This window comes from Pelophylax lessonae, assembly GCF_965119305.1.
Source record: "Pelophylax lessonae genome assembly, chromosome: 12".
Taxonomy (NCBI): domain Eukaryota; kingdom Metazoa; phylum Chordata; class Amphibia; order Anura; family Ranidae; genus Pelophylax; species Pelophylax lessonae.
In genome coordinates, this window is record NC_138779.1 from 211,201,088 (window position 1) to 211,225,862 (window position 24,775).

The window sequence follows — 24,775 nt, forward strand, 5'->3', positions numbered from 1 at the left end:
ATGTCTATCCAGTAGAGGAGTAGAAGGAGTCTATAATCCAGTCAGAGGTTTCTGTAGTCCAGTAGGGGGTGTCTGTAGTCCAGTAGGGGAGTGGGTGGTGTCTGTAATCTAGTAGGAGGGGACTATAGTCTTGTCAGAGGTGTCTGTAGCCCAATAGAGGAATGTAAGATGCCTGTAGTACAGCAGGGAGAACTGTACAACACTGTGCAGGGAGATTTACCAAAACTGGAGCGTGCAAAATCTGGTGCAGCTCTATATAGAAACCAATCAGCTTCCAGGTTTTATTGTCAAATGTTAATTGAACAAACTGAAGTTAGAAGCTGATTGGCTACCATGCACAGCTGCAGCAGATTCTGTCTGCTTCAGTTTTAGTATATTTCCTTGTTTTTTTTTTTAAAGCTGAACTCCGGGGTCAGCAAACCTTGTGTACATCCATTCATCATGTATTGTTCCTGAATCTGGGTGTGCTTTGTGTATTTCTTCCAGATCTGTGCAGTAATCCAGTGTGAGACTTTTCCTGTAATAAAGACCGCTCACTGCTGCTCTCTCCTTGTGCAGGGTGACTGGTCTGGTCTCCGCCCCCTCATGTAGTTTGCTGCAGGCAGCCTGTAGGGGGTGGAGCCTGCTGGGTCCCTCCCACAGCTCTGCTCTCTGCACAGGCTATGTACAGCACAGTGATGATGTCACTGCTACATTTACAAGATGATATCTGGGTTTGCAAAGGCATTGGGTGCACAAACTGGATTTATAGTCTTTGTAGCTATTGCGGAAAACATTGAAATGCAAGTTTTTGTGCCCAGAGTTCAGCTTTAGCGTTGCCTACACCAGGCATATCAAACTTGAAGCAATGAGCCAAACTGAGTGGGGGTAAATCTTCAAGGGGCCACATTATGTCTCCTGTGGGCCGTCCCTGCATGGCTTCAGAAATACACCAAAGGACAAGGGATATCTTGGCTGTTACCATCAGGATGGTTTAAGAAGTATGATTGAAGCGGCCCGAGTACTGAGCCCTTCCCCATGCTGGCCTTACCTGATGGATGATATATATGCCGTAGTTGAGCTGCTGGCGCTGCAGGAAGGGGTGCAGGTGGTATAAAAGGTATTTAAGGTGCTGCTCCCTGTTGCGGTGAGGGATGAGGACGGCGGTCTTATGGTTGGACTCACAGTCCGGCGGCTTGTAGCGCCCTCCTTTGGTCACGTGCGGGTTTTTATGCACCACATCTTCAAGTGTCAGGGTCTCTGGCAGCTGGACTCTGATTGGCCCTCCTGTTAACAGGAAGAAAAACAAGACATCAGAAAATACTGCAATTCAGCATGTAAAACAATTGGATTTTTCTCTGCTTTTATCTGCAATGAAAATTGGTGGCAGAGTCTCTTTAAATGCCCAAATTAATGATCAAAGAAAAGCTGGATAAAGGGCAGTTTTATAGTGTCTGGCTTTCCAGGTGACAGTTCATATTACAGAGTCCCTGCCTTGTTGGGCGGCTCATTAAAAGCTGCCATCTCACACACATTACATTTAATTATTGTTTTAATCTCTTTTTGAGCAGTAATGCTGACACCAGTGCTATACACTCCCATCATTAGCAAAGTCATTTACTGTCGTCTGTGCATCTCAACAGAGGGGGCGCACTCCATGTACATCCCAACAGAGGGGGGCGCACTCCATGTACATCCCAACAGAGGGGGGCGCACTCCATGTACATCTCAACAGAGGGGGCGCACTCCATGTACATCTCAACAGAGGGGGCGCACTCCATGTACATCTCAACAGAGGAGGCGCACTCCATGTACATCCCAACAGAGGGGGCGCACTCCATGTACATCTCAACAGAGGGGGCGCACTCCATGTACATCTCAACAGAGGGGGCGCACTCCATGTACATCTCAACAGAGGAGGCGCACTCCATGTACATCTCAACAGAGGAGGCGCACTCCATGTACATCTCAACAGAGGAGGCGCACTCCATGTACATCTCAACAGAGGAGGCGCACTCCATGTACATCCCAACAGAGGGGGCGCACTCCATGTACATCTCAACAGAGGAGGCGCACTCCATGTACATCTCAACAGAGGAGGCGCACTCCATGTACATCTCAACAGAGGGGGCGCACTCCATGTACATCCCAACAGAGGGGGCGCACTCCATGTACATCCCAACAGAGGGGGCGCACTCCATGTACATCCCAACAGAGGGGGCGCACTCCATGTACATCCCAACAGAGGGGGCGCACTCCATGTACATCCCAACAGAGGGGGCGCACTCCATGTACATCCCAACAGAGGGGGCGCACTCCATGTACATCCCAACAGAGGGGGCGCACTCCATGTAAATCTCAACAGAGGGGGCGCACTCCATGTACATCTCAACAGAGGCGGCGCACTCCATGTACATCGCAACAGAGGAGGCGCACTCCATGTACATCTCAACAGAGGAGGCGCACTCCATGTACATCCCAACAGAGGGGGCGCACTCCATGTACATCTCAACAGAGGAGGCGCACTCCATGTACATCTCAACAGAGGAGGCGCACTCCATGTACATCTCAACAGAGGGGGCGCACTCCATGTACATCCCAACAGAGGGGGCGCACTCCATGTACATCCCAACAGAGGGGGCGCACTCCATGTACATCCCAACAGAGGGGGCGCACTCCATGTACATCCCAACAGAGGGGGCGCACTCCATGTACATCCCAACAGAGGGGGCGCACTCCATGTACATCCCAACAGAGGGGGCGCACTCCATGTACATCCCAACAGAGGGGGCGCACTCCATGTAAATCTCAACAGAGGGGGCGCACTCCATGTACATCTCAACAGAGGGGGCGCACTCCATGTACATCTCAACAGAGGGGGCGCACTCCATGTACATCTCAACAGAGGCGGCGCACTCCATGTACATCGCAACAGAGGGGGCGCACTACATGTACATCTCAACAGAGGGGGCGCACTCCATGTACATCTCAACAGAGGGGGTGCACTCCATCTTCAGGCTCAAAAGAGCTTTGAGACCCACTCTAGATAGATTATGTATGGTGCCTGGATATATGTGATCTGTATGGGATGGATGTATGTTTAATATAGGAAGACTCTGGGTATATGGGATGGATGGATGGATGTATATAGGAAGACTCTGGGTATATGGGATGGATGGATGGATGTATATAGGAAGACTGGGTATATGGGATGGATGGATGTATATAGGAAGACTCTGGGTATATGGGATGGATGGATGTATATAGGAAGACTCTGGGTATATGGGATGGATGGATGTATATAGGAAGACTCTGGGTATATGGGATGGATGTTTATAGGAAGACTCTGGGTATATGGGATGGATGTATATAGGAAGACTCTGGGTATATGGGATGGATGTTTATAGGAAGACTCTGGGTATATGGGATGGATGGATGGATGTATATAGGAAGACTCTGGGTATATGGGATGGATGGATGGATGTATATAGGAAGACTCTGGGTATATGGGATGGATGTTTATAGGAAGACTCTGGGTATATGGGATGGATGGATGGATGTATATAGGAAGACTCTGGGTATATGGGATGGATGGATGGATGGATGGATGTATATAGGAAGACTCTGGGTATATGGGATGGATGGATGTATATAGGAAGACTCTGGGTATATGGGATGTATGTATAATATAGGAAGACTCTGGGTATATGGGATGGATGTATGGTAAAGGAAGACTCTGGGTATATGGGATGGATTTATGTATATAGGAAGGCTCTGGGTATATGGGATGGATGTATATACAGTATTTCACAAAAGTAAGTACACCCCTCAAATTTTTGTAAATATTTTATTATATCTTTTCATGTGACAACACTGAAGAAATTACACTTTGCTACAATGTAAAGTAGTGAGTGTACAGCTTGTATAACAGTGTAAAATTTCTGTCCCCTCAAAATAACTCAACACAAGTTTCTATCTCATTGCGCTACATTGTAATTTATGTATATATGGTTTATCTAATATGTTCCAGAATCTGTCGGTAGCAGCTATTTGGGTTTGTTTTTTGCTCTAATTTCATTGTGCAGAAAAGAAAGGATTTTTTACTGAAATTTCTTGACCTACAAAATAAAGAGGAGAAAAATGAAAGTCATAAAAGTAGGTGAGAGCGATCGTTATCCCAGCGCGCTGGTACAGTTATCAGTAGCCCGCAGGTGAGAGTTCTGACACGGTTCCATTTTTACAGCTGCAGCTAAATAAAACAACTGGGAATGGAGTTGGGTAGTGGTGACAGCGGCAGTAAAGGCTGGACGTGCAGTTCTACAGAGCGGGACAGTTTGGCATTGATGGCAAGTGATGTGGAAATAAAGCTTGTTGGAATGAAACACTGTGAAGGAAAAAGTCAATTTCTCTGATGTTCATTGATGGACACAGCTCCTGGTATTCATAACCATTGGGTTATACTGCACCCTACAGGAGGATGATACTAGGCAGAAAAATAAAATTCTGGCTACACCCATGGGCAGTCCCAGGGGGTATACTCCCGCTCTCTGCTACAGCGACTCAGTTTTGTAACAAGCAGTGTCAGGAGAATAATAACTCCACAGAGGTGGGTGCTGTTCAATGAACATCAAAGAAATGGATTTTACGGTAAGTCAAAAATCACATTTTCTCTTTTTCGTTCATTGACGGACACAGCTCCTGGTATTCATAACTATGGGAATGTCCCAAAGCAATGTTAAACATGAGTGGTGGGAACAACCAAAAAGTTCCCCAAGGCTAAACATTAGCCAACCAGGGCTCAACGAGACAACCGGAGCCCACCTAAATAAAAAAACAATACCCCCTCAATGGCACTTTTCCACTGCAAGTACCGGCTCGGCTCTACTTGGCCCGGTTTGCTTTTCCACTGCTGGTACCGCATGGTACGGTGTTGGAACGGTTCGGTACGGTATTGGTTTGCTTTTCCACTAAAGTAGTACTAAAGTTAAGTGGGTGGGATAACAACAGGGAGGGTGGGATTCTCTGACCAATCAGTGGCTAGTAGTGACTGCATGCAAAGGATTGTGGGATATGGTACCGGGTATGGTACCTCTTGGAACCACAATCGAGGTGGTACTGTTTTTGAGAGCCGTACCGTTTGGTTCCATGCAGTGGAAAAGCGCCGCCGTACCGCACCGAACCGAACCGTTCCTACACCGTACCATGCGGTACCAGCAGTGGAAAAGCATAAAAGCGAGCCAAACCGGTTGGTTCCATACAGTGGAAAAGCGCCAAAAGAGGATCAGGTCCTCTTAAACAACAGCCTGCAAAACCTTGTGGCCAAAGGAAACATCTGCAGATGCCAACACATCCACTTTATTAAACTTTGTTTTGTGTGCACCGACGACCATGTGGCCGCCTTGCAAACCTGCGTCACGGACGCCTGACGACGGAAGGCCTAGGAGGCACTAAGTGCCCTAGTAGAGTGTGCCTTGACAGGGAAAGGAGGAACCTGACCCCTGATGGAATAGGCCTGAACCAACGTCTGTCTGATCCATCTGGAAATGGTCGCAAAGGAGGCAGACAACCCTTTTCGAGGTCCATCCGTGAGCACAAATAGAAAGTCTGACTTCCGGAAAGATTCCGTAGCTGGCAGGTACACCCCAATTGCCCGGACCACATCCAAGGCATGCAAGGAAATTTCCTTTTGGATGTTTTGGCCAGGGACACAGGGAATGCAACACAATGTCTTCATTCAAATGAAAATCAGAAACAACCTTTGGAAGGAACGACCGACAGGGGGCGAAGAACCACCTTATCCCTGTGATAAGGTCCCACCTTATCCCTGTGAATCCCTGTAGCTGGCAGGTACACCCCAATTGCCCAAACAACATCCAAGGCATGCAAGGCAATTTCCTTTCGGATGTTTTGGCCTGGGACACAGGGAAGGCAACACAATGTCTTCATTCAAATGAAAATCAGAGACATTCTATGGAAGGAACGCCCAGTGTGCAGAAGTGATAGTATCCTACTCCTGTATGGGGCAGTATAACCCAATGGGGAATGAATACCAGGAGCTGTGTCAGTCAATGAACGAAAGAGAAATGGGCACGGCTAGAAGTGGTTCATAGCGAGAACATTCCAGCAGAGCTTCAAAATTACATCAAGAACCAAACAATGCAGCTGAGTGCAAGTCACAGCCCACCCACCATACCTGTGAATGTCAGAGCAAACGTTTAATCCTCTTATATTTTGCCTTTCCTGGTTCCTCCCTTCCCCTTCATCAACATGCTAATAAAATGGTTAAACAAGACCTGTTTTCCCAGGCGAGGCCCGATATTGTTCTTTTGTCTATTATATATACTGTGCTCCTACATTGTCAGGAGGATTTGTAATTCTTTTGGGTTTATGGGTTTATCTGACAATTCTATTCTGTATATTGTATTGTCCTTCCTGCATTCCTGTCGGTTTGGAAAAACTATAAGGATTATAGAAAAAAATGAATTATATACACATACATACACACACATACACACACATACAAGACCCGGTTTTTGCACTGCAGTAGCAATAAAGGAGCATCGAGGCGGAATAAGTTAGGTGTGATGGTCAGGTGTCAGCAAACTGTGTAGAACAGTAATGGTCCTTTGGTAATGGTCGACATCACCAAAGGGCAACACATAAATCAGTGAATGTTCAGACTCTCGAGACAGCAGACACACAACAGGATATGGTCAGGGACTACGGGGCATGACACAAGACATGGTCAGGGACTACGGGGCATGACACAAGACATGGTCAGGGACTACGGGGCATGACAAGAGATGGCCAGGGACTACGGGAATGACACAAGAGATAGTGACTGCAGACATGATAAAAGAAATGGTCAGAGACTACGAGCACGACACAAGAGATGGTCAGAGACTACGAGCACGACACAAGAGATGGTCAGAGACTACGAGCAATGACACAAGAGATGGTCAGAGACAACGAGCAATGACAAGAGATGGTCAGAGACTACGAGCACGACACAAGAGATGGTCAGAGACTATGAGCAATGACACAAGAGATGGTCAGAGACTACGAGCAATGACACAAGAGATGGTCAGAGACTACGAGCAATGACACAAGAGATGGTCAGAGACTACGAGCAATGACACAAGAGATGGTCAGAGACTACGAATATGACAAGAGATGATCAGACTACGAGCATGACACAAAAGATGGTCAGAGACTGCAGACATGATACAAGCGATGGTCAGAGACTGCAGACATAATACAAAAGATGGTTAGTGACTGCAGACATGATACAAGAGATGGCCGAAGACTGCAGACATAGGAAAAGAGATGGTCAGGGACTGCAGGCACGATACAAGAGATGGTCAGGGACTGCAGGCACGATACAAGAGATGGTCAGGGACTGCAGGCACGATACAAGAGATGGTCAGGGACTGCAGGCACGATAAAAGAATAGACTGTAGACAGGATAGAGGAGTTGTTGGAGATTTGTAACATGAGTAAATAGACATAGCCTAAAGACACATTACATGGACTACTGGAGATCACTACCATAACAGGGCGATTGGGAGACAGTTGCTATAGGGGCCCCCCAGGGCCACACAAAAAATGCCAGAGGGCTGCAAGTTAGGCACGAGGAGTGTAGTATGCCTCATTCATTAATAGCCTGGCACCTTCTAGAGGAACATGATGGCAGCCAAAGCAGAGGAACCACAGCCAGAATAGCCAACACAGATTACAGTGGAGCACCACTCTATGCAATTTAGGTGAACGAGACCCTCGCTGTATTACATAGCATCCTACTGGAGGAATAATGAAGGAGCACAGGGTGAGACCACATGCTTAGAAAAAAGGCCCAGAATTCTCTTTATCAAGAAAAATGCCCAAAATTCTCCTTCTTATCAAGAAACAGCCGTGAAAGTCACACTTCTCTTCCTCATCCTTTCCATGCAATCCTCCAGCTGCACATCACAAGGCGAGAAAGATTAAAGCCAGCTGGTACTGTCCCTGGTGGGGAATATTTACTACACAGAAAGCTATAAAAACACGACTTGGCTCGCTATTGCTATCATTGCTGTTTTATGTGGTGCAAATAGCTTCTTTATTTTGAACAATGGTGATTAAAGTTGAACTCCAGGCAGGCAAACGGACAGGTTCAAATGCATATGTGAATGTGGCTACTTGCCAAAGGTTTTTTTATAAATCTGTATAGCCAGTCTTATGATCCAGGCACCCTCCTGTTACATAGTACAGCAAGGATGAAACCGTTTTTCTCTACTACAGCTAGGCTACCACCTGCCCAGCCTACTAACTGGACATTGTAGATGCATGCTGGATGACTTGCCCCAGCCTGCTGATTGGTCAGTGTAGGAGCTTGGTCCTCAAACCTACTGACTGGACAACCTAGGAGTATGGTCCATGACCTGCCCGAGCCTGACCGGACCCTGTAGGAGCTTGATCCACAGCCTGCTCTAGCCTGCTGACTGGTGAACATAGAAGCTTGGAGCATGATCTGCCCTAGCCTGCTGACTGGACAGTGTAGGAGCTTAGTTCACAACCTGTCCCAGTCTACTGGCTGACAATGTAGGAGCTTGGTCCATGACCAGTTATAGCCTACTAACTGGACTACGTAGGAGCCTACTCCACGACTTGCTCCAGCCTGCTGACTAGACATTGTAGGAGCTTAGTTCACAACCTGGCCTGCCTACTGGCTGACAATGTAGGAGCTTGGTCCATGACCAGTTATAGCCTACTAACTGGACTACGTAGGAGCCTACTCCACGACTTGCTCCAGCCTGCTGACCGGACATTGTAGGAGCCTGGTTCACAACCTGTCCCAGTCTACTGGCTGACAATGTAGGAGCTTGGTCCCATGACCAGTTATAGCCTACTAACTGGACTACGTAGGAGCCTACTCCACGACTTGCTCCAGCCTGCTGACTAGACATTGTAGGAGCTTAGTTCACAACCTGCCCCGCCAACTGGCTGACAATGTAGGAGCTTGGTCCATGACCAGTTATAGCCTACTACCTGGACTACGTAGGAGCCTACTCCAGGACTTGCTCCAGCCTGCTGACCGGACATTGTAGGAGCAGGAGCCTGGTTCACAACCTGTCCCAGTCTACTGACTGACAATGTTGGAGCTTGGTCAATGACCAGTTATAGCCTACTACCTGGACTACGTAGGAGCCTACTCCACGACTTGCTCCAGCCTGCTGACCGGACATTGTAGGAGCCTGGTTCACAACCTGTCCCAGTCTACTGGCTGACAATGTAGGAGCTTGGTCCATGACCAGTTATAGCCTACTAACTGGACTATGTAGGAGCCTGCTCCACGACTTGCTCCAGCCTGCTGACTGGACAGTGTAGGGAGCTTGATCCAATATCTGCCCAACACTGAGTGTAAAACATGGTCAGAGTAACCACAACCTATTGGCTGACTACACAATGTAGAAGTTTGGTACATGACCCTCCCAAGCCTACGGACTGGAGAATGTAGGCAATTGGCCTTTGACCCGCCCAGAGCTTTCTGATTAGACAGAGTAGGAGCTTGGTCTACGACTTGACCCATCCTACTAACTGAACAGTGTAGAAGCTTGGTACACGACCTGCCCAATCCTGCTGACTAAACAATGTAGGAGCGTGCACATTTCATATATAGAGGTATGAAAACCCTAACTAAGAACTTCTGTGTCCCTCTTGGTCGGGAAATGTATCATGGAAAATATTTTATAATATTTGTTTAATAAAAAATGACCTGTACCAATAGTCCTACACTGTACATGAGGACTGCAAGGAGCCGCCCAAAATAAAGACACAAGGAGGTTTTTAACCAAATCTACTGTATACTGAATTAGAGAAAAAGGTTTTGGCTTCAGTGACCCCAAACCAGAAAAAAAAAACTGGCAGTTTCCAGGACAGGGTGAATCACCGGCAATTGAGTCATTTGTTAGTACTGAAGGTCCCTGCGGACAAACAAGGATTACCTGTACCAGACGGCTCCATGTATGAATCCACAAACTGAACCCTGGCGAGAAATCCGACCCCCTGGCCTTCCCTTCAGTCTTGAACAGTGGTACAGGATTCTTTCCTGGCTTACGCTGATTTCACTGCACGCTGTGAGCTTTGCACAATGCGCATTAGAAGCTGACGCAAGTCAGATAGGGCCCGTCTCATTTCTTGTCTGGAGGATGCCCAGCATCATCTAGCACTTTCCTCCCCAACTTGACTTTCCTTGGCCCATCCCTTTCATTGGATTTTGAGTTGTTTCAAATAGGGAAGCTCAGCATCACATGTGGGCTATACCTATGGCCTGCCTACCTAGGATCACCCACTCCTCCAGACCGATCACCCAACAAGTCATTTTGATGTTGGCATGACTCCTCCCAAGATCCAGCCCACTGCTTACATAAGGACTGAGGGCTTTGGATAGTACTGAGGCAGGGTTTTAAAATCAGCAACCTGCTTCATTCACATTTGTGCGACATGTCATGCACAAGTTGCAGCCCATTCTTTTCAATGGCACCCATTCAAATCAGTGCAACCTAAAGTCACAGCGACTTTGAAAAAGGTGCCTGCGCTACATTGCTGTGACTTTGCTCCAGAGTGTGTAAAAATCGTGCCACTTTGGGAGTCCCGCTAGTGTGAATGGAGGCTAAATCCTAATCAATTACCTCTTACTTTTCTAGACTTTTCTCAACATAGGGGAAGTCAACGTCTAATCCTAAACCAATCAACCTCACAAATGTGACCGTGCTGGCCCCCTTCCAATTCATCATAGCTACCAACTACGGCCATAGGAAAAGGAATTGAGTCATAGCAGCAGAGGAAGACGAGCAAAAACCCAGCAGTTTATTTCCTCATATAAACATTGCAATAAAAAATGTAGATTCTGCCACCCCCTGGGAGGTTGACAACTCTGCAGGGTCTGCAGTAAATTCAATGCACGGTTGTTACCCATCAGGGTCCATCATTACAGGGAAGGGTTATCCGCTTTCTCACTGCAGATAACCCCCTTCCTCACTTTAAAGCAAAGTTCTGGCCTCAAATACCCTTTTTAACTAAAAATACCCCTATAATACTAATCCATCGCCCTTCTCAGTACAGTATTGGATTTTAGTCAAAATCTTAATTTTAAAAACACTGTCTGGGCGCGGCCATCTTAGATGTGGGCATCTGAAGCCGCAGTGTAATCTGCTGTGTCCTTCTTCCTGATTCCAGGGAGTGTTCTGGGAGTTCTTCCTGATTCCAGCCTGCTGGGAGTGATGACAAACCGCTCCCGGGATGCAATGCAAAGGCGGAAGTGATGTCAGTGGCCGTGGCCACAGAAGGGGGGGGGGGGGGAGTACAACCAAAAATGCCCTGGAAATAAGGTAAGGGACCACCGAAAAAAAATTGAAAATGCCCAATTGTTGATCAGCATAGCGAGCACTCCAGGAATCACTAAAGTTGCAAAATAGGCCGGAACTCCGCTTTAAATCAATGGCGCACACATTATTCAAGAGGGCTCCATGTGTCTGTATGGAAGCAATGTACGGCACCCTGTTGAATTCCGCCTCCCAGCGCCGGTGGTCCCTGCAATGATGTCAGAGGGGCAAAGAAGAGGCGTTTGTGCCGGATAGGAGCAAGGGAGTAAAGTCAAATTTGAACCTTGCTTTTCCTATCGACGGGGGAAAGAAGGCTTATATTACAAATATATTTTAAGCTATTTAGGTTAAAAAAAAAAACACAACATCCCAGGTTGGTAACAGAAGCCATAACCGCCAGCTCTCCCCACAGCTGGTATAGCAGCAGGAGCTGTGGGCAATACAGGAACGGGTATCTTATGACTCCAGCTACCAGTCTGCTGTGTCCTTCGCTTGTTTGCTGCCGTTATCTGATCACCGGCAGACAGTCTAGCACTCAGTCGCACTGACCAAGGTCATGTGTCTGCTTCTTGTGGTTTTTATTGTGTCCGTTGAATTAACATATGAAGAAACCGCACAGCACTGCTGCGCTCTTCCTGTTTTTCACTTTTCCAGCCTGCTTTGTGCAGTTTCCCGTGCTCAGATCAAAAGCCTGGAAGGCAAAATATTTATTCTTCAATGTTTTATCGGACCAGGTTATTGCGTGACTGGACTTGCACACTACGCCTACATTTAAAAGGGACACATATATCCTTACTTTTTCAAAAATAATCCAAACACAGGGGTCAATCTAGGGGCCCGCAAGAACTGCCAAATCTGGCTGGCATTTCAAAATGACACCAAAACGGATAGCCGATATCCCTGCATCATTTCAAAACAGCGACGGTGACTCAAGTGGTTAAGCAATCGTTTTTTTTTTTTTATTGTAAAAGTTTTGCAAAATCAGATCCTTCCAGTAACAGCACATCTTAATGCTGGCTGACAACACCAAGCCACTGTCTTCCAATTAACAGCAGCGTTGTCAACCTTTTGCATGACCTTCCTCAGTTGACCGCTGTGCTGTCTATTACATTTATCAGATAAGAGAGCCCAACAGCTGACTGAAGGAGCTCCCATGGCAGCCTGACAACGCTGCTGTTAATTGCAAAGCAGTGGCTTAGTGCTGTCAGCGTACAACAGGAAGCTCGGGGCTGCTCAGACCACGCAACATACATGTGGATGGCTTGGACAGATAGTTGAGGAGTCACAAGTTCGTGCTACGGTTAAACCACAATCTTTTTCTGTCCCTTTGTATCTTATGAAGTCATACTCTACTTGGATCTTCAACTGAATTAGGTGAAGGAAGCAGTTAAGGGCCGTTTCCTTGGATGAGTAGCAAAACGCCACATTGGCCGTGACTGTCTCCATCATGAACTGGCCCGGGTGGGCGAGTTGATTTTTGTATTCTATGAGAACAGAACACAAACCACAATATAATCCTGAAGAAGCCCATCAGGACGAAACGCGGTGGGATCTTGCCCTGTGGATTATTTGTCAACACATAGTGTGGTTAAATAACCCTAGATAGCCATTTATTTGGCATTATTCTGGAAGAATGTGATGCAAATATATTTATTTAGGAATGTGTTGGTTGGAGATAATATTCTTCATACGATTTGTAATATGTGTTTTTATAATATAGGGATCGATGTACCCCTTAGATTTTACAGGATAGGCTTATGGAATAAAGTTTATTACTTTTACAAGTGCTATGTTTTTCTGAGGGATCACCCACCCTTTAAATCCTGATTTTGAGTGAGGCGGTCTTTTCTGTGAATTAAAACTGAAGGAGCTCACATGGCAGGTTGACAATGCTTCTGCCAATCTTTGCAAGGCAGTGGCTAGGGCCGGCCGTACACGTTTCGAAATTATGGGCAGGCTTAAGGTACCAAATTGATGGATCGATCAACTTGGGTACAACCAGCCTGCCGGATTTGTGATAGAATCACCCGGGACCGAGGCTTTTGGAGGGGACTGCAGGCTAGCCTCTTGCCTGCTGACTATGGGCCCTGGCATTTAAGGGAACACTACTCTTTGTGAGGTGTATGCTGGGGGACCCTTGGAGTAATGTTACTTTGGATTTAAGTCCATGTCTCCCCAAGACAAACAGACTCTGGGACTCTAGGCTCGGGGTCCCCATTTAGGGCCTAGCTGTCCATTACCAATAAGAACTGCTCCACACAGTCAGACTCACTGTAGAGGTTAATGTAATCTGCTCAAACCACTGGGGTCTCCTGCAATAATGTGGGGTCTCCTGCAAGCAATAATGTGTTTATTGTAAGTAGGTCTGCTATAGTCTGTTACCTACTAGTCTGAGGAGGGAGGAAATCACTGTTTTGTATTTATTGTGCTAATTAACTCACCTATTGTCTGCTAGCAAACTATTGGGGGGGGGGGGGTGTTTACACTTGTAATAATGTGTATTGTACTTTTGTGAGCTCGATGCCGGCAAGTCTGACCTGGAATGAGATCCCCGATTGTCCAGGTGGCTAGTTATTAATTTTTATAGTGTTAATTGTCTGTATACAGTTGCATTTGTATAGGATAATGTGATCAGCCTCACCTGGTTGTGTAGCATAAATTCTCTGAGTTTTCGAATAAAGAGTTCCAGTTTTGCAGCTAAACTAGTTAGTCCTGCCTAGTTCTTGGTTGCAATAGGCGGCTATATTATCTGATATCTATGTTCAGACTGTAACAAGCAGTGCACTGATTGAAGCACTCAAGCGGAGTGTGGGACATTTCCGTCCCAGGATTCTCTTGTGATTATCGCTAGCGGCTGCTATAGCCGATAGCAATTTTCATGGTCTTCTCCTAGCAGGGACAGTTTCCCCCACCCGCCCCTGCCAGGAGAAGACAATGGCCCAGCAGGAGGCATTCCCCCATCAACACTGTGTTAATGAGGGAATTGAGCAATTTTCTTTCCTGCAACCGATGGTGGTTGCTCTGTGTAAGGCTGGCCTTAGTGTTGTCAGAATGCTTTAGGAAGTTCCGATAAGAGACTCTTCATAGGATTCCCAGCAACAACTTACTAAAGTAAACAGCGATGAATGATCACATACTTTAAAACCTGACTTTTTCTCTAGTTTTAAATAAAATTTTAAAGGTTACAAACTTCTGCCTGGGTTTTCCTGCACTCTATGACCCCATGCAGGGGTGGGGATGACTGGGACAGGAAAAGAAGACAGAAATAAAAGAGTCTGTAACCATTCCCTGCACTAATAAAAGCTTTCATGCTTCCTGTCACACCTTCGATTCCTCAGAATACCGGTCTCAAACGTTTGTCATAGTCTTATAAATAGTATGGGCTGTAGTTTGCATTTTCTGGACTTGTAAGGAAATTGGTAGTGGTTAGTACACATTTAAAATACCACGGTCACATGACTCATCCTGAAAGTGTCAACTGAAAGATGAACACTCATCGGGTGCATCCGGAAAGTGTCACTACACAGAACGAAAGTGTTCTGCAGTAGATTGAAGTAACTGACTCCTCTAAGGCCAGCCCAAACCCAGCCATACATGAATTGAAATTCTGTCAAGGCCTGACCTTAAAAAAAAACAAAAGGAGTACAGCGCCACAGATGATAATAGACCCAAAGTATGAATGTAGTGCTCAAAGAAAGAAACATGAATGTGTGCTTTTAAAGAGACCATAGAAATCAGTCCACAAGTCCCATTAGGTGATGACCCGAACACAATTTCCTTTCTGAGTGTTGATGAATATGAGAAATAAAGGAGAATCCCGCACCAAGGAATAGTTCATAAATTTCCAAAGATGCTCCACCATGTGCTCAGAAAGAAGTGTCTGCTTACCAGAGCAATTTGGCCCTTGGTTAGGAGTGGTCAAAGAGCGTATGATGCGATGATACAGAGCCCAGTTTGCAGCAAGCAGCCAGCTCCGGGTCAGTGATCCAGTCTCGTGTGCACACTGGTGTACATAGCAACTCCAGATTCTCCCAATAATCAACTTAGTAGGCCAGAAAGTACCTCCAAGAGAAAAGAGGACTCCAATGGTATAGTACGTAATGTTTATCAGCATAAAAAAACAGATTGTACTCTCCTACTGACATGTGAGTTGCCAAACATGGACTTTCAAGATGGCCGCAGCGTGGGCGTGCTTACGTGCGTCGCAATGTTCTGACGCGTTTCGTCATCAAGGGACGTTGTCAAAGGCGTGGTGTCTTACCTTGCCTTCCTGTTGGCAGCCATATTGAACATGTGCAGACTGCTGGCTCTTATAAACTCTGTTTGCATCATCACTTGCCAGCTGCCTGGGTGTCGCTCAGTGATGATGTTGCACACCTGACTATATATATCACCTGACGGCTTTCAGACCTTGCCCTTGCGTTTGTGCTCCAAGGTGCATCACTGCTAGCAGTCCTCTGGTCTCTGTGGCATGACTTGGCTGATAACCCTCCTGGATTCTGCATCGACAGACGACACCCCGGCTTAGGCAAACTACCCGCTTCTGGACTCTATCACGGCTTGGATGACCACCTGTTCCTGGACTCGATCCCGGCTTGGATGACTAACCGCTTCCGACCTTGACCCCGGCTGTTCTTGATTTTGCTCCTCTCTCTTGCTGTGCGATTACTATTGTTGCATAATTAAATCACTTTATTTTTCTTGCATCTTTGTGTGGCCTGGTTTCCTTGCACCCTGACACATTCAGCCAGATCAGCAGGGACTGAACACATTTTGATCCATGTATGGGGCACCCTGGCTGTACACAGGTCGATCTATACTTGTGAACAACCAGCCTGTCAGGTTTTCCCTGAATTATTACTGCCGCAGGCTATAGCTGGTAACACTAGTCATTGTATTTGTTTGGCTGAGAAGGGTCCCCCGCTGGTAGAACACAATAGCGATGCGGGAGGGATCCCCCTATCAGCACTGACTGTGTTGATGGGGAAATGAAGCAATTTTCTTTCCTTCTACCCGTGGTGGAAGGAAAGAAAATTGCATGATCTATGGCTTGCCTAAGGCAGGCCATACACAGTGCAAATCTCTTTTCTGCAACCACAGGTTGCAGGAAAGGAATTTGCATGATTTCCCCATCAACACAGTCAGTGCTGAAAGGGGAATCGCTCCTGCCCAGCAATTGTTTGCTCCCAGCGGGGGAAGACCATGATTATCGCTAGCGGCTGCTATAGCTATAAATATTATAATAGGACAATTTTGCAGGCTGGGTGTACCCAGGTTGACCGATCGATAAACTTGGCACATTCATCCTGCCCATTAACGGTTCGAATCTTGGCTAGCTTGAACCGTGTATGGCCAGCCTAAGGGTCCTTTCACAGGGTCAGCGCCCAATGAGGTCCGTTTTCTGCTCAGCAGGGGATCGATCCTCCGATCCCCACACTGAGCAGGCAGATGACAGCTCCGTCTCCGCTCTGTGTGCAGAGACGGAGCTGTCAGATCCCCGCTGTCCTCTATGGGGGAATCGGATGAGAAGGACCACCTGTCCATTCTCATCCAATCCGCCGGGAAAATAGAGTTTCCATCCATCCGGATTTCACGGACATGATCGGAAGCAGATAGCAGCGGGTGTCAGCGGAGATGTCTCCGCTGCCCCCTAGGGATGCATGGAGCATCCGATCGGGTCCACCTGAAAAACTGACAGGCGGATCGGATCGAATCGCCCGTGTGAAAGGACCCTTAGGATGGTCAGATCATGCCTGAAAATCCAGCTGCCCTCCCAATGCCTTACATGCAAGTCTGAGCTGTCCTATGAGGAGCCACGGCAAAGTTAACAAAAAGACAAAACAGAGCAAACAAAACCTAAACAAAAACATAAAACAGTCTAGACACCGAATGCCAACAAAATAAAAGTTAAAAAACAACAGAAAAGCGGAGGGAGGGGAGCTGGAAGCAATGTTGTTGATGAAAACGACCTTTGAAACTGCAAACAATCTGGCTGTTTAAAGTGGATTGACTAACTACTAAAACAAAAAGAAACCAGTCTTATGAATAAAAAATCCATTTACTCCCGGCAAAAAATCCCTGACAAAAAAAGATAAATGGTGCATTAGAAGACCAACAGTGGGAGGAAACCTTTTTAGCGGACCAACAGTGCTCCATGAATGTGGTCAACACCTCTCACAATTGTATTTGCTTTAAGGGTACACTACACCCAAGCGAGGTTGTTTTGCATTGAATCAGGGATAGTCCTACGGTCCTACCTGCACTAGATGGCGATGCTGTAGGGATCATGGTGATCTTATTCACCTGGTATGGAGATGCCTAAAGCTACATACGCTAGATTATCAAAAGTATTGGGACACCTGCCTTTACACACACATGAACTTTAATGTCATCCCAGTCTTAGTCCGTAGGGTTCAATATTGAGTTGGCCCACCCTTTGCAGCTATAACAGCTTCAACTCTTCTGGGAAGGCTGTCTGCAAGGTTTAGGAGTGTCTATGGGAATGTTTGACCATTCTTCCAGAAACACATTTGTGAGGTCAGGCACTGATGTGGACCCGAAGGCCTGTCTCGCAGTCTCAGCTCTAATTCATCCTAAAGGTGTTCTATCGGGTTGAGGTCAGGACAGTCAAGTTCCTCCATCCCAAACTCGCTCATCCATGTCTTTATGGACCTTGCTTTGTGCGCAGTCATGTTGGAACAGGAAGGGGCCATCCCCAAACTCTTCCCACAAAGTTAGGAGCATGAAATTGTCCAAAATGTCTTTGTATGCTGACGCCTTAAGAGTTCCCTTCACTCAAACTAATGGCGCTTTTCCACTGCATGGAACCGAACGGTTCTGCACGCTTTTGTGCTTTTCCACTGCTGGTACCGCATGGTATAGTGTAGGAACGGTACGGTACGGCGGCGCTTTTCCACTGCATGGAACCGAACGGTACGGTACGGCTCTGAAAAAAACAGTACCTACTCGATTGTGGTTCCAACAGGTACCAAACTGGTACCATATCCCACAATCCTTTGCATGCAGTCACTACTAGCCACTCATTGGTCAGAGAATCCCGCCCACCCCGTTGTTATCCCACCCACTTAACTTTAGTACTACTTTAGTGGAAAAGCAAACCTATACCGTACCGTACCGAACCGTTCCAACACCGTACCATGCGGGACCAGCAGTGGAAAAGCAAACCGGGCCAAGCAGGGCCGAGTAGAGCCGAGCCGGTACTTGCAGTGGAAAAGTGCCATATGGGGCCAAGCTGAACCACTGACAAACAACCCCACACCATAATCCCCCCTCCACCAAATGATTTGAACCGGTGCACAAAGCAAGGTCCATAATGACACGGATGAGCGAGTTTGGGGTGGCCAATGGCTGAGAGCACTGGTAAAATGCCGATTGGTAGACCTTTTTCGGTCATGCCCTTTCGACAGAAGCCAGAGGGCTTCTGTCAGACCACAGCTTCTGTACACACAGCTCAAAAGTGTACTATACTGCCCAATGTTCGGGCTTTAGTCGTTTACAATGTCATTCATTGTTCATTACAGATAAGAAAAAATGAAACTCCAAAGTAGTTAGGAAAACAAAGTTGACATTTCAAAGAGTTCAATAAATTTTACTGCACCCCCCTACCTGCTTCTACTCTGAAAGTACAGACCTAACCTTTATTAAATGGACTGCTATGTGGGAATTTCTGATTTTATTTCTTTTTAATACTCGAAAAGTACCACCATATGCATTCCCTTCATCTGAAAGCCTCTGAAACTACCGGACATTAAATAGAATAGTTGTCAGGCATAGAGGTTTCTGCAGTTCAGGTTCTCTAAACAAGCAAAGCTTTATTTATGTACTTAAAGTGGAACTTTATCCATAACAACTTGTTAAAAGTATTGTTCTTTAGAAAGGAACATACAGTACATTCCACATTAATAATTATGCCAATATTAGTGTGTGCTGTAAATTGCCTCCAGCATTGTTCATATTTCTTCCTGGTGAAATGAGTGCCCCCATGGAGAGCGGCTTCCTGTGGGGGCACTGCACAGATAGGGGGAACCAGGAGCACAGGCAGGGGACCCGAGAAGAAGAGGTTTGGTTTCTTTGTAAAGGAAATAATAAAAAAATAATCGATGTACTTAGCGGCTCTGTGCAAAGAAACTGAACCTCTTCTTCTTGGGTCCCCTGCCGGCGCTCCTGGCTCCTCCTATCTGTCCAGTGCCCCCACAGGAAGCCGCTCTTCATGGGGGCACTCAATAAGGGTTGACACCTCATCTTTTTAAACCAGGACACATAATAATTACACAGGTTCTGAGGCTATTATAATGCACATAAGGCACTAAGTGAGTTTAACCACTTCCCCACTGCTCACTGTGCTGCTACTGCGGCACAGTGGCTCGTTGTCGTCTGGCGACGTAGATCTACATCACCAGACACTCCCCTCTCTCAGCGGCGTGCACGCCGCCGTAGGCTCGCTCCCGCTGTTTTCAGTCACAGCGGGAGTCGGGCCAGGGGAGGAGCGATCGCTGCTGCTCTTCCCCGATCGTCGGGGAATCTAGTTTGGAGATCCGCCCGCTTGTGTAAACAAAGCGGGCGGATCTCCTAAGTGACAGACAGGGTCAGATTGCAGGGTTCAGCATAGCTGAACCCTCGATCTGTCCCTGTGTCACTCAGTCCCCTCCCCCCACACACGTTAGTAAGCACCAGGCATACATTAACCCCTCCCTCTCCAATAAAATTAACCCCTTCCCTGCCAGTGTCATTTTTACAGTAACAGTGCATATGTATAGCACTGATTACTGAAGTAATGTCACTGGTACCCCCAGAAGTGTCAAAAATGTCAGTCAAGGGTCCGATCTGTCCGCCGCAATGTCGCAGTCCTGCAAAAAAAAAAAAAAAAAACCCACACCAAAAATGACAGAAATCTTTCCCTAAGTAAACGCAATAACTTTTGCGCAAACCAATCAATTATTCTGATTTTTTTTTTACCAAACATATGTAGCAGAAAACAAATTGGCCAAAATTTTAAAAAATTTTTTTACATTTTTACATTTTTTTTGGGGGGGGGGGGGGGGGGAATTTCATATAAAAAAAATGTTAAAAATATTGTTATTTTTTCAAAATAAACGCTCTTTTTTTTGTTTATAGCGCAAAAAGTAAAAATCGCACAGGTGATCAAATACCACCAAAAGAAAGCTGTGGGAAAAAAAGGGCGTAAATTTCGTTTGGGTACGGCGTCGCACGACCGCGCAATTGTCAGTTAAAGTCGCAAAGCGCCGAATCACAAAAAGTGGCCCAGACGTAAGACAGCAAAATCCTCCAGTGGTAAAGTGGTTAATTACCACACTAATCAGCCTCAGAACCTGTGTAATTATTATGTGTCCTGGTTTAAAGGGATGAGGTGGCAACCCTATTGAGTGCCCCCATGGAGAGCGGCTTCCTGTGGGGGCACTGAACAGATAGGAGGAGCCAGGAGGGTACCCGAGAAGAAGAGGTTCGGTCTCTTTGAACAGAGCCGCCAAGTACATAGATTTTTTTATTATTATTATTATTACCTTTACAAAGAAACCAAACCTCTTCTTCTCGGATCCCCTGGTTTTTTTTCCCCCTTTACAATTGCTTTCATTTTCTGACTAAATTTTATCCTTCCTGTACCCTTTCCCTCAAACTTATCTCGATCCGACAGCCATGGTTCCGCTTTTCTAAAGTTGCAAGTCCTAGTCCTGGTCCTGCCTGACCTCATGGGCTTCTTTGGAACCAACTCTGGCCTGAGGACACCGCCCCATAGAAGCCTATGGGGCACTCATGTACTTGGAGAGCCAGGACAGTGAAGACTTGCAGCATCAGATGTAAACAAATCCTGCCCGTCGGACTGTGGCAAGTATGCGTCTGTGCAGGGGGGAGGGCGAGTCGGGGGCTAAAAAATGAATTTGTATTTTTTCTGAAAATACAAAATGTGATAAAATGCAAAAAAAAAAAAAAAAAATCATGATTGCCTACTTTTGCCATATTTTAGTATGTGGGTTGAAGGTTTCCAAGAGAAATGTGTGTGATGAAATAAACACGTGAATGGAGTGAACTGGTGGTCCAGCGTCTTTGGTGGCATTGGAGCAGCTGACAGACGGGTCCTCCTGTGCTCAGCAGGCACACTATATCCTGTAGTGAGCACAGACCTGTCAGTGTATAGGAGGCCCCAGCCCATGAATTTATTATGGATGCGTTTAACAGCCACATTTCCGCTGTAAAAAACAGTTTCTGGGAGTGAAGCGGTGAATGAGTCATCTCAAACACTTTCCTATCTACATGCTCCGTCATGGGTAATTCTGCACGCCTCGCAGTGAAGGGTGGAATTCACAGGAAGCCGGGCTGCCTTCCAAATAAATGTGACAGACGTTCAGTACTAAAATTCTAACAGCCCGTGTTATAACGGATACATCAAACCTGTGAACCGCGCCGCCAGAGCTGCTGAGGGACTACAAGTCTCAGCATGACCCAGTGAGTTTATATATCAACGTGCTGACCAGGCCTTTTCTAGAACTTTCTGTTTAGAAGTGTAGTTGGAATTTTTTGCTAGAAAATTACTTAGAACCCCCAAAGATTATATTATACATACATACATACACAATCATATATATATATATATATATAATCCATTTTGGAATAAAACTGTAACAAAGTGTGGAAAAAGTGAAGCACTGAATACTTTCCAGATGCAATCTATAGACAATCAGATGCCATTGTAACAAGATAATCAATGTAATACGTTACGGCTTATCGGTTAACACCTGACAGTGAGAGCTCCTCCCCCCCCTCCCCTCCACACAGACTGTAGAGGGGACAGAGAGCTGGTCAGATTCTCCCCCCCCCCTCCCCTCCACACAGACAGTAGAGGAGACAGAGAGCTGGTCAGATCCTCTCCCCCCCCCCCCCCCACACAGACTGTAGAGGGGACAGAGAGCTGGTTGGCTTCTCCCCCCCCCCCCACCCCTCCACACAGACAGTAGAGGAGACAGAGAGCTGGTCAGATTCTCTCCCCCCCCCCCACACAGACTGTAGAGGGGACAGAGAGCTGGTCGGCTTCTCCCCCCCCCCACCCCTCCACACAGACAGTAGAGGAGACAGAGAGCTGGTCAGATTCTCTCCCCCCCCCCCACACAGACTGTAGAGGGGACAGAGAGCTGGTTGGCTTCTCCCCCCCCCCCACCCCTCCACACAGACAGTAGAGGAGACAGAGAGCTGGTCAGATTCTCTCCCCCCCCCCCACACAGACTGTAGAGGGGACAGAGAGCTGGTCAGCTTCTCCTCCTCCCCCCCCCCCACACAGACAGTAGAGGAGAAAGAGAGCTGGTCGGCTTCTCCCCCCCCCCTCCCCTCCACCCAGACAGTAGAGGAGACAGAGAGCTGGTCAGATTCTCCTCCTCCCCCCCCCCCCCACACAGACAGTAGAGGAGACAGAGAGCTGGTCAGATTCTCTCCCCCCCCCCCCCACACAGACTGTAGAGGGGACAGAGAGCTGGTTGGCTTCTCCCCCCCCCCCACCCCTCCACACAGACAGTAGAGGAGACAGAGAGCTGGTCAGATTCTCTCCCCCCCCCCCCCCCACACAGACTGTAGAGGGGACAGAGAGCTGGTCAGCTTCTCCTCCTCCCCCCCCCCTCCCACACAGACAGAGGAGACAGAGAGCTGGTCAGCTTCTCCTCCTCCCCCCTCCCCTCCACACAGACAGAGGAGACAGAGAGCTGGTCAGCTTCTCCCCCCCCCCCACACAGACAGAGGAGACAGAGAGCTGGTCAGCTTCTCCTCCTCCCCCCTCCCCTCCACACAGACAGAGGAGACAGAGAGCTGGTCAGCTTCTCCTCCTCCCCCCCCCCCCCTCCACACAGACAGCTGGTCAGCTTCTCCTCCTCCCACCCCCCCACACAGAGGGTATAGGAGACAGAGAGCTGGTCAGCTTCTCCTCCTCCCCCCCCCCCACACAGACAGTAGAGGAGACAGAGAGCTGGTCAGCTTCCCCCCCCCCTCCCCTCCCCACAGACGGTAGAGGAGACAGAGAGCTAGTCAGCTTCTCCTCCCGTGTTGTGATCCCAGGTGCACATCGAGCCACCAGGGCTGGTGGGATTGTGGCTCCAGCATAGAGCACAGGCAGACATACAGTAGCTGCATATATCCTGGAGGGAGTGAGAGTAATATACTGAGCTGTACAATCTGTCTCTCCTTGCAAACCTCATGCCACTTATCTGTGCTACAGTTTTCTTTCCCCTACACCTCTGTTATCTGCAATGGACTCTCTGGAAATTAACCCTCTCCTTGGATGCTGGACTCTGCTTATCTACTCTGCTTCTTTTAAGCTCTGCTTCCTTAAATGATTAACTCTTTACAGCCTAACATCTGCAGGCTTATGCTTCTGGTATTCATGACATTTGTGCCTACTTGTATATCTGGTTAACCCTTCATAGCTCCCTGGGACTATATAGCTAATGCTGCCTTGTGACATATGAAGAAAAGTGTCATTTCTGATTATAGATCAGTCTGGATTTTATTGTCCATCCTGCTGATTACATTTAAGATGGACAGATATTTTTTTGTGTCCATTTAACCACTTCTGGACTGACAAGATTTTCCCCCTTAATGACCAGGCAATTTTTTGTGATTCGGAACTGTGTTACTTTAACTGACAATTGCGCGGTCGTGCGACGTTGTACCCAAATAAAATTTATGTCCTTTTCCCCCACAAACAGAGCTTTCTTTTGGTGGTATTTGATCACCTCTGCGATTTTTAGCGCTATAAACAAAAAAAAAAAAAAGCGCAACATTTCTGAAAATAAAAAAAACAATATTTTTTACTTTCTGCTATACAACATTCTCAATAAAAAAAAAAAAAAAAAATTAAAATCAAAATGTTTTCATAATTTTAGGCCAATTTGTATGCTGCTACATATTTTTGGTAAAAAAAAAAAATCCCAATAAGTGTATATTGATTGGATTGTGCAACAGGTTATCGCGTCTACTAACTAGGGGAAAGGTTTAGGGCATGGGTGTCCAACCTTTTGGCTTCTCTGGGCCACATTGAGTGTAGAGAAATTTTCTCGGACCGCATATAAAATATATACTACGGTTAAGGTATGCCCATCCAATGCAGCTTCACCAGTGCGTGCCCAGCCAATGCAGCTTCACCAGTGCGTGCCCAGCCAATGCAGCTTCACCAGTGCGTGCCCAGCCAATGCAGCCTGATCAGTGCCCATCAAATGTAGCCTCACCAGTGCGTGCCCAGCCAATGCAGCTTCACCAGTGCGTGCCCAGCCAATGCAGCCTGATCAGTGCCCATCAAATGTAGCCTCACCAGTGCGTGCCCAGCCAATGCAGCCTGATCAGTGCCCATCCAATGCAGCTTCACCAGTGCGTGCCCAGCCAATGCAGCCTGATCAGTGCCCATCAAATGTAGCCTC

At 47.1% G+C, this 24,775-nt stretch overlaps 1 protein-coding gene across 1 annotated transcript in view; it reads right to left on the reverse strand.

Moving 5' to 3' along the window:
* Window positions 1-24,775, reverse strand: part of LOC309568034 (beta-1,4-galactosyltransferase 3-like) — a 58,406-nt gene that overhangs the window by 18,147 nt on the left and 15,484 nt on the right. Inside the window, exon 2 of the mRNA XM_082273612.1 lies at window positions 1,031-1,266. Coding sequence (XP_082129738.1) covers window positions 1,031-1,266 — 236 coding nt within the window. The remainder of the gene's footprint in view (window positions 1-1,030; window positions 1,267-24,775) is intronic.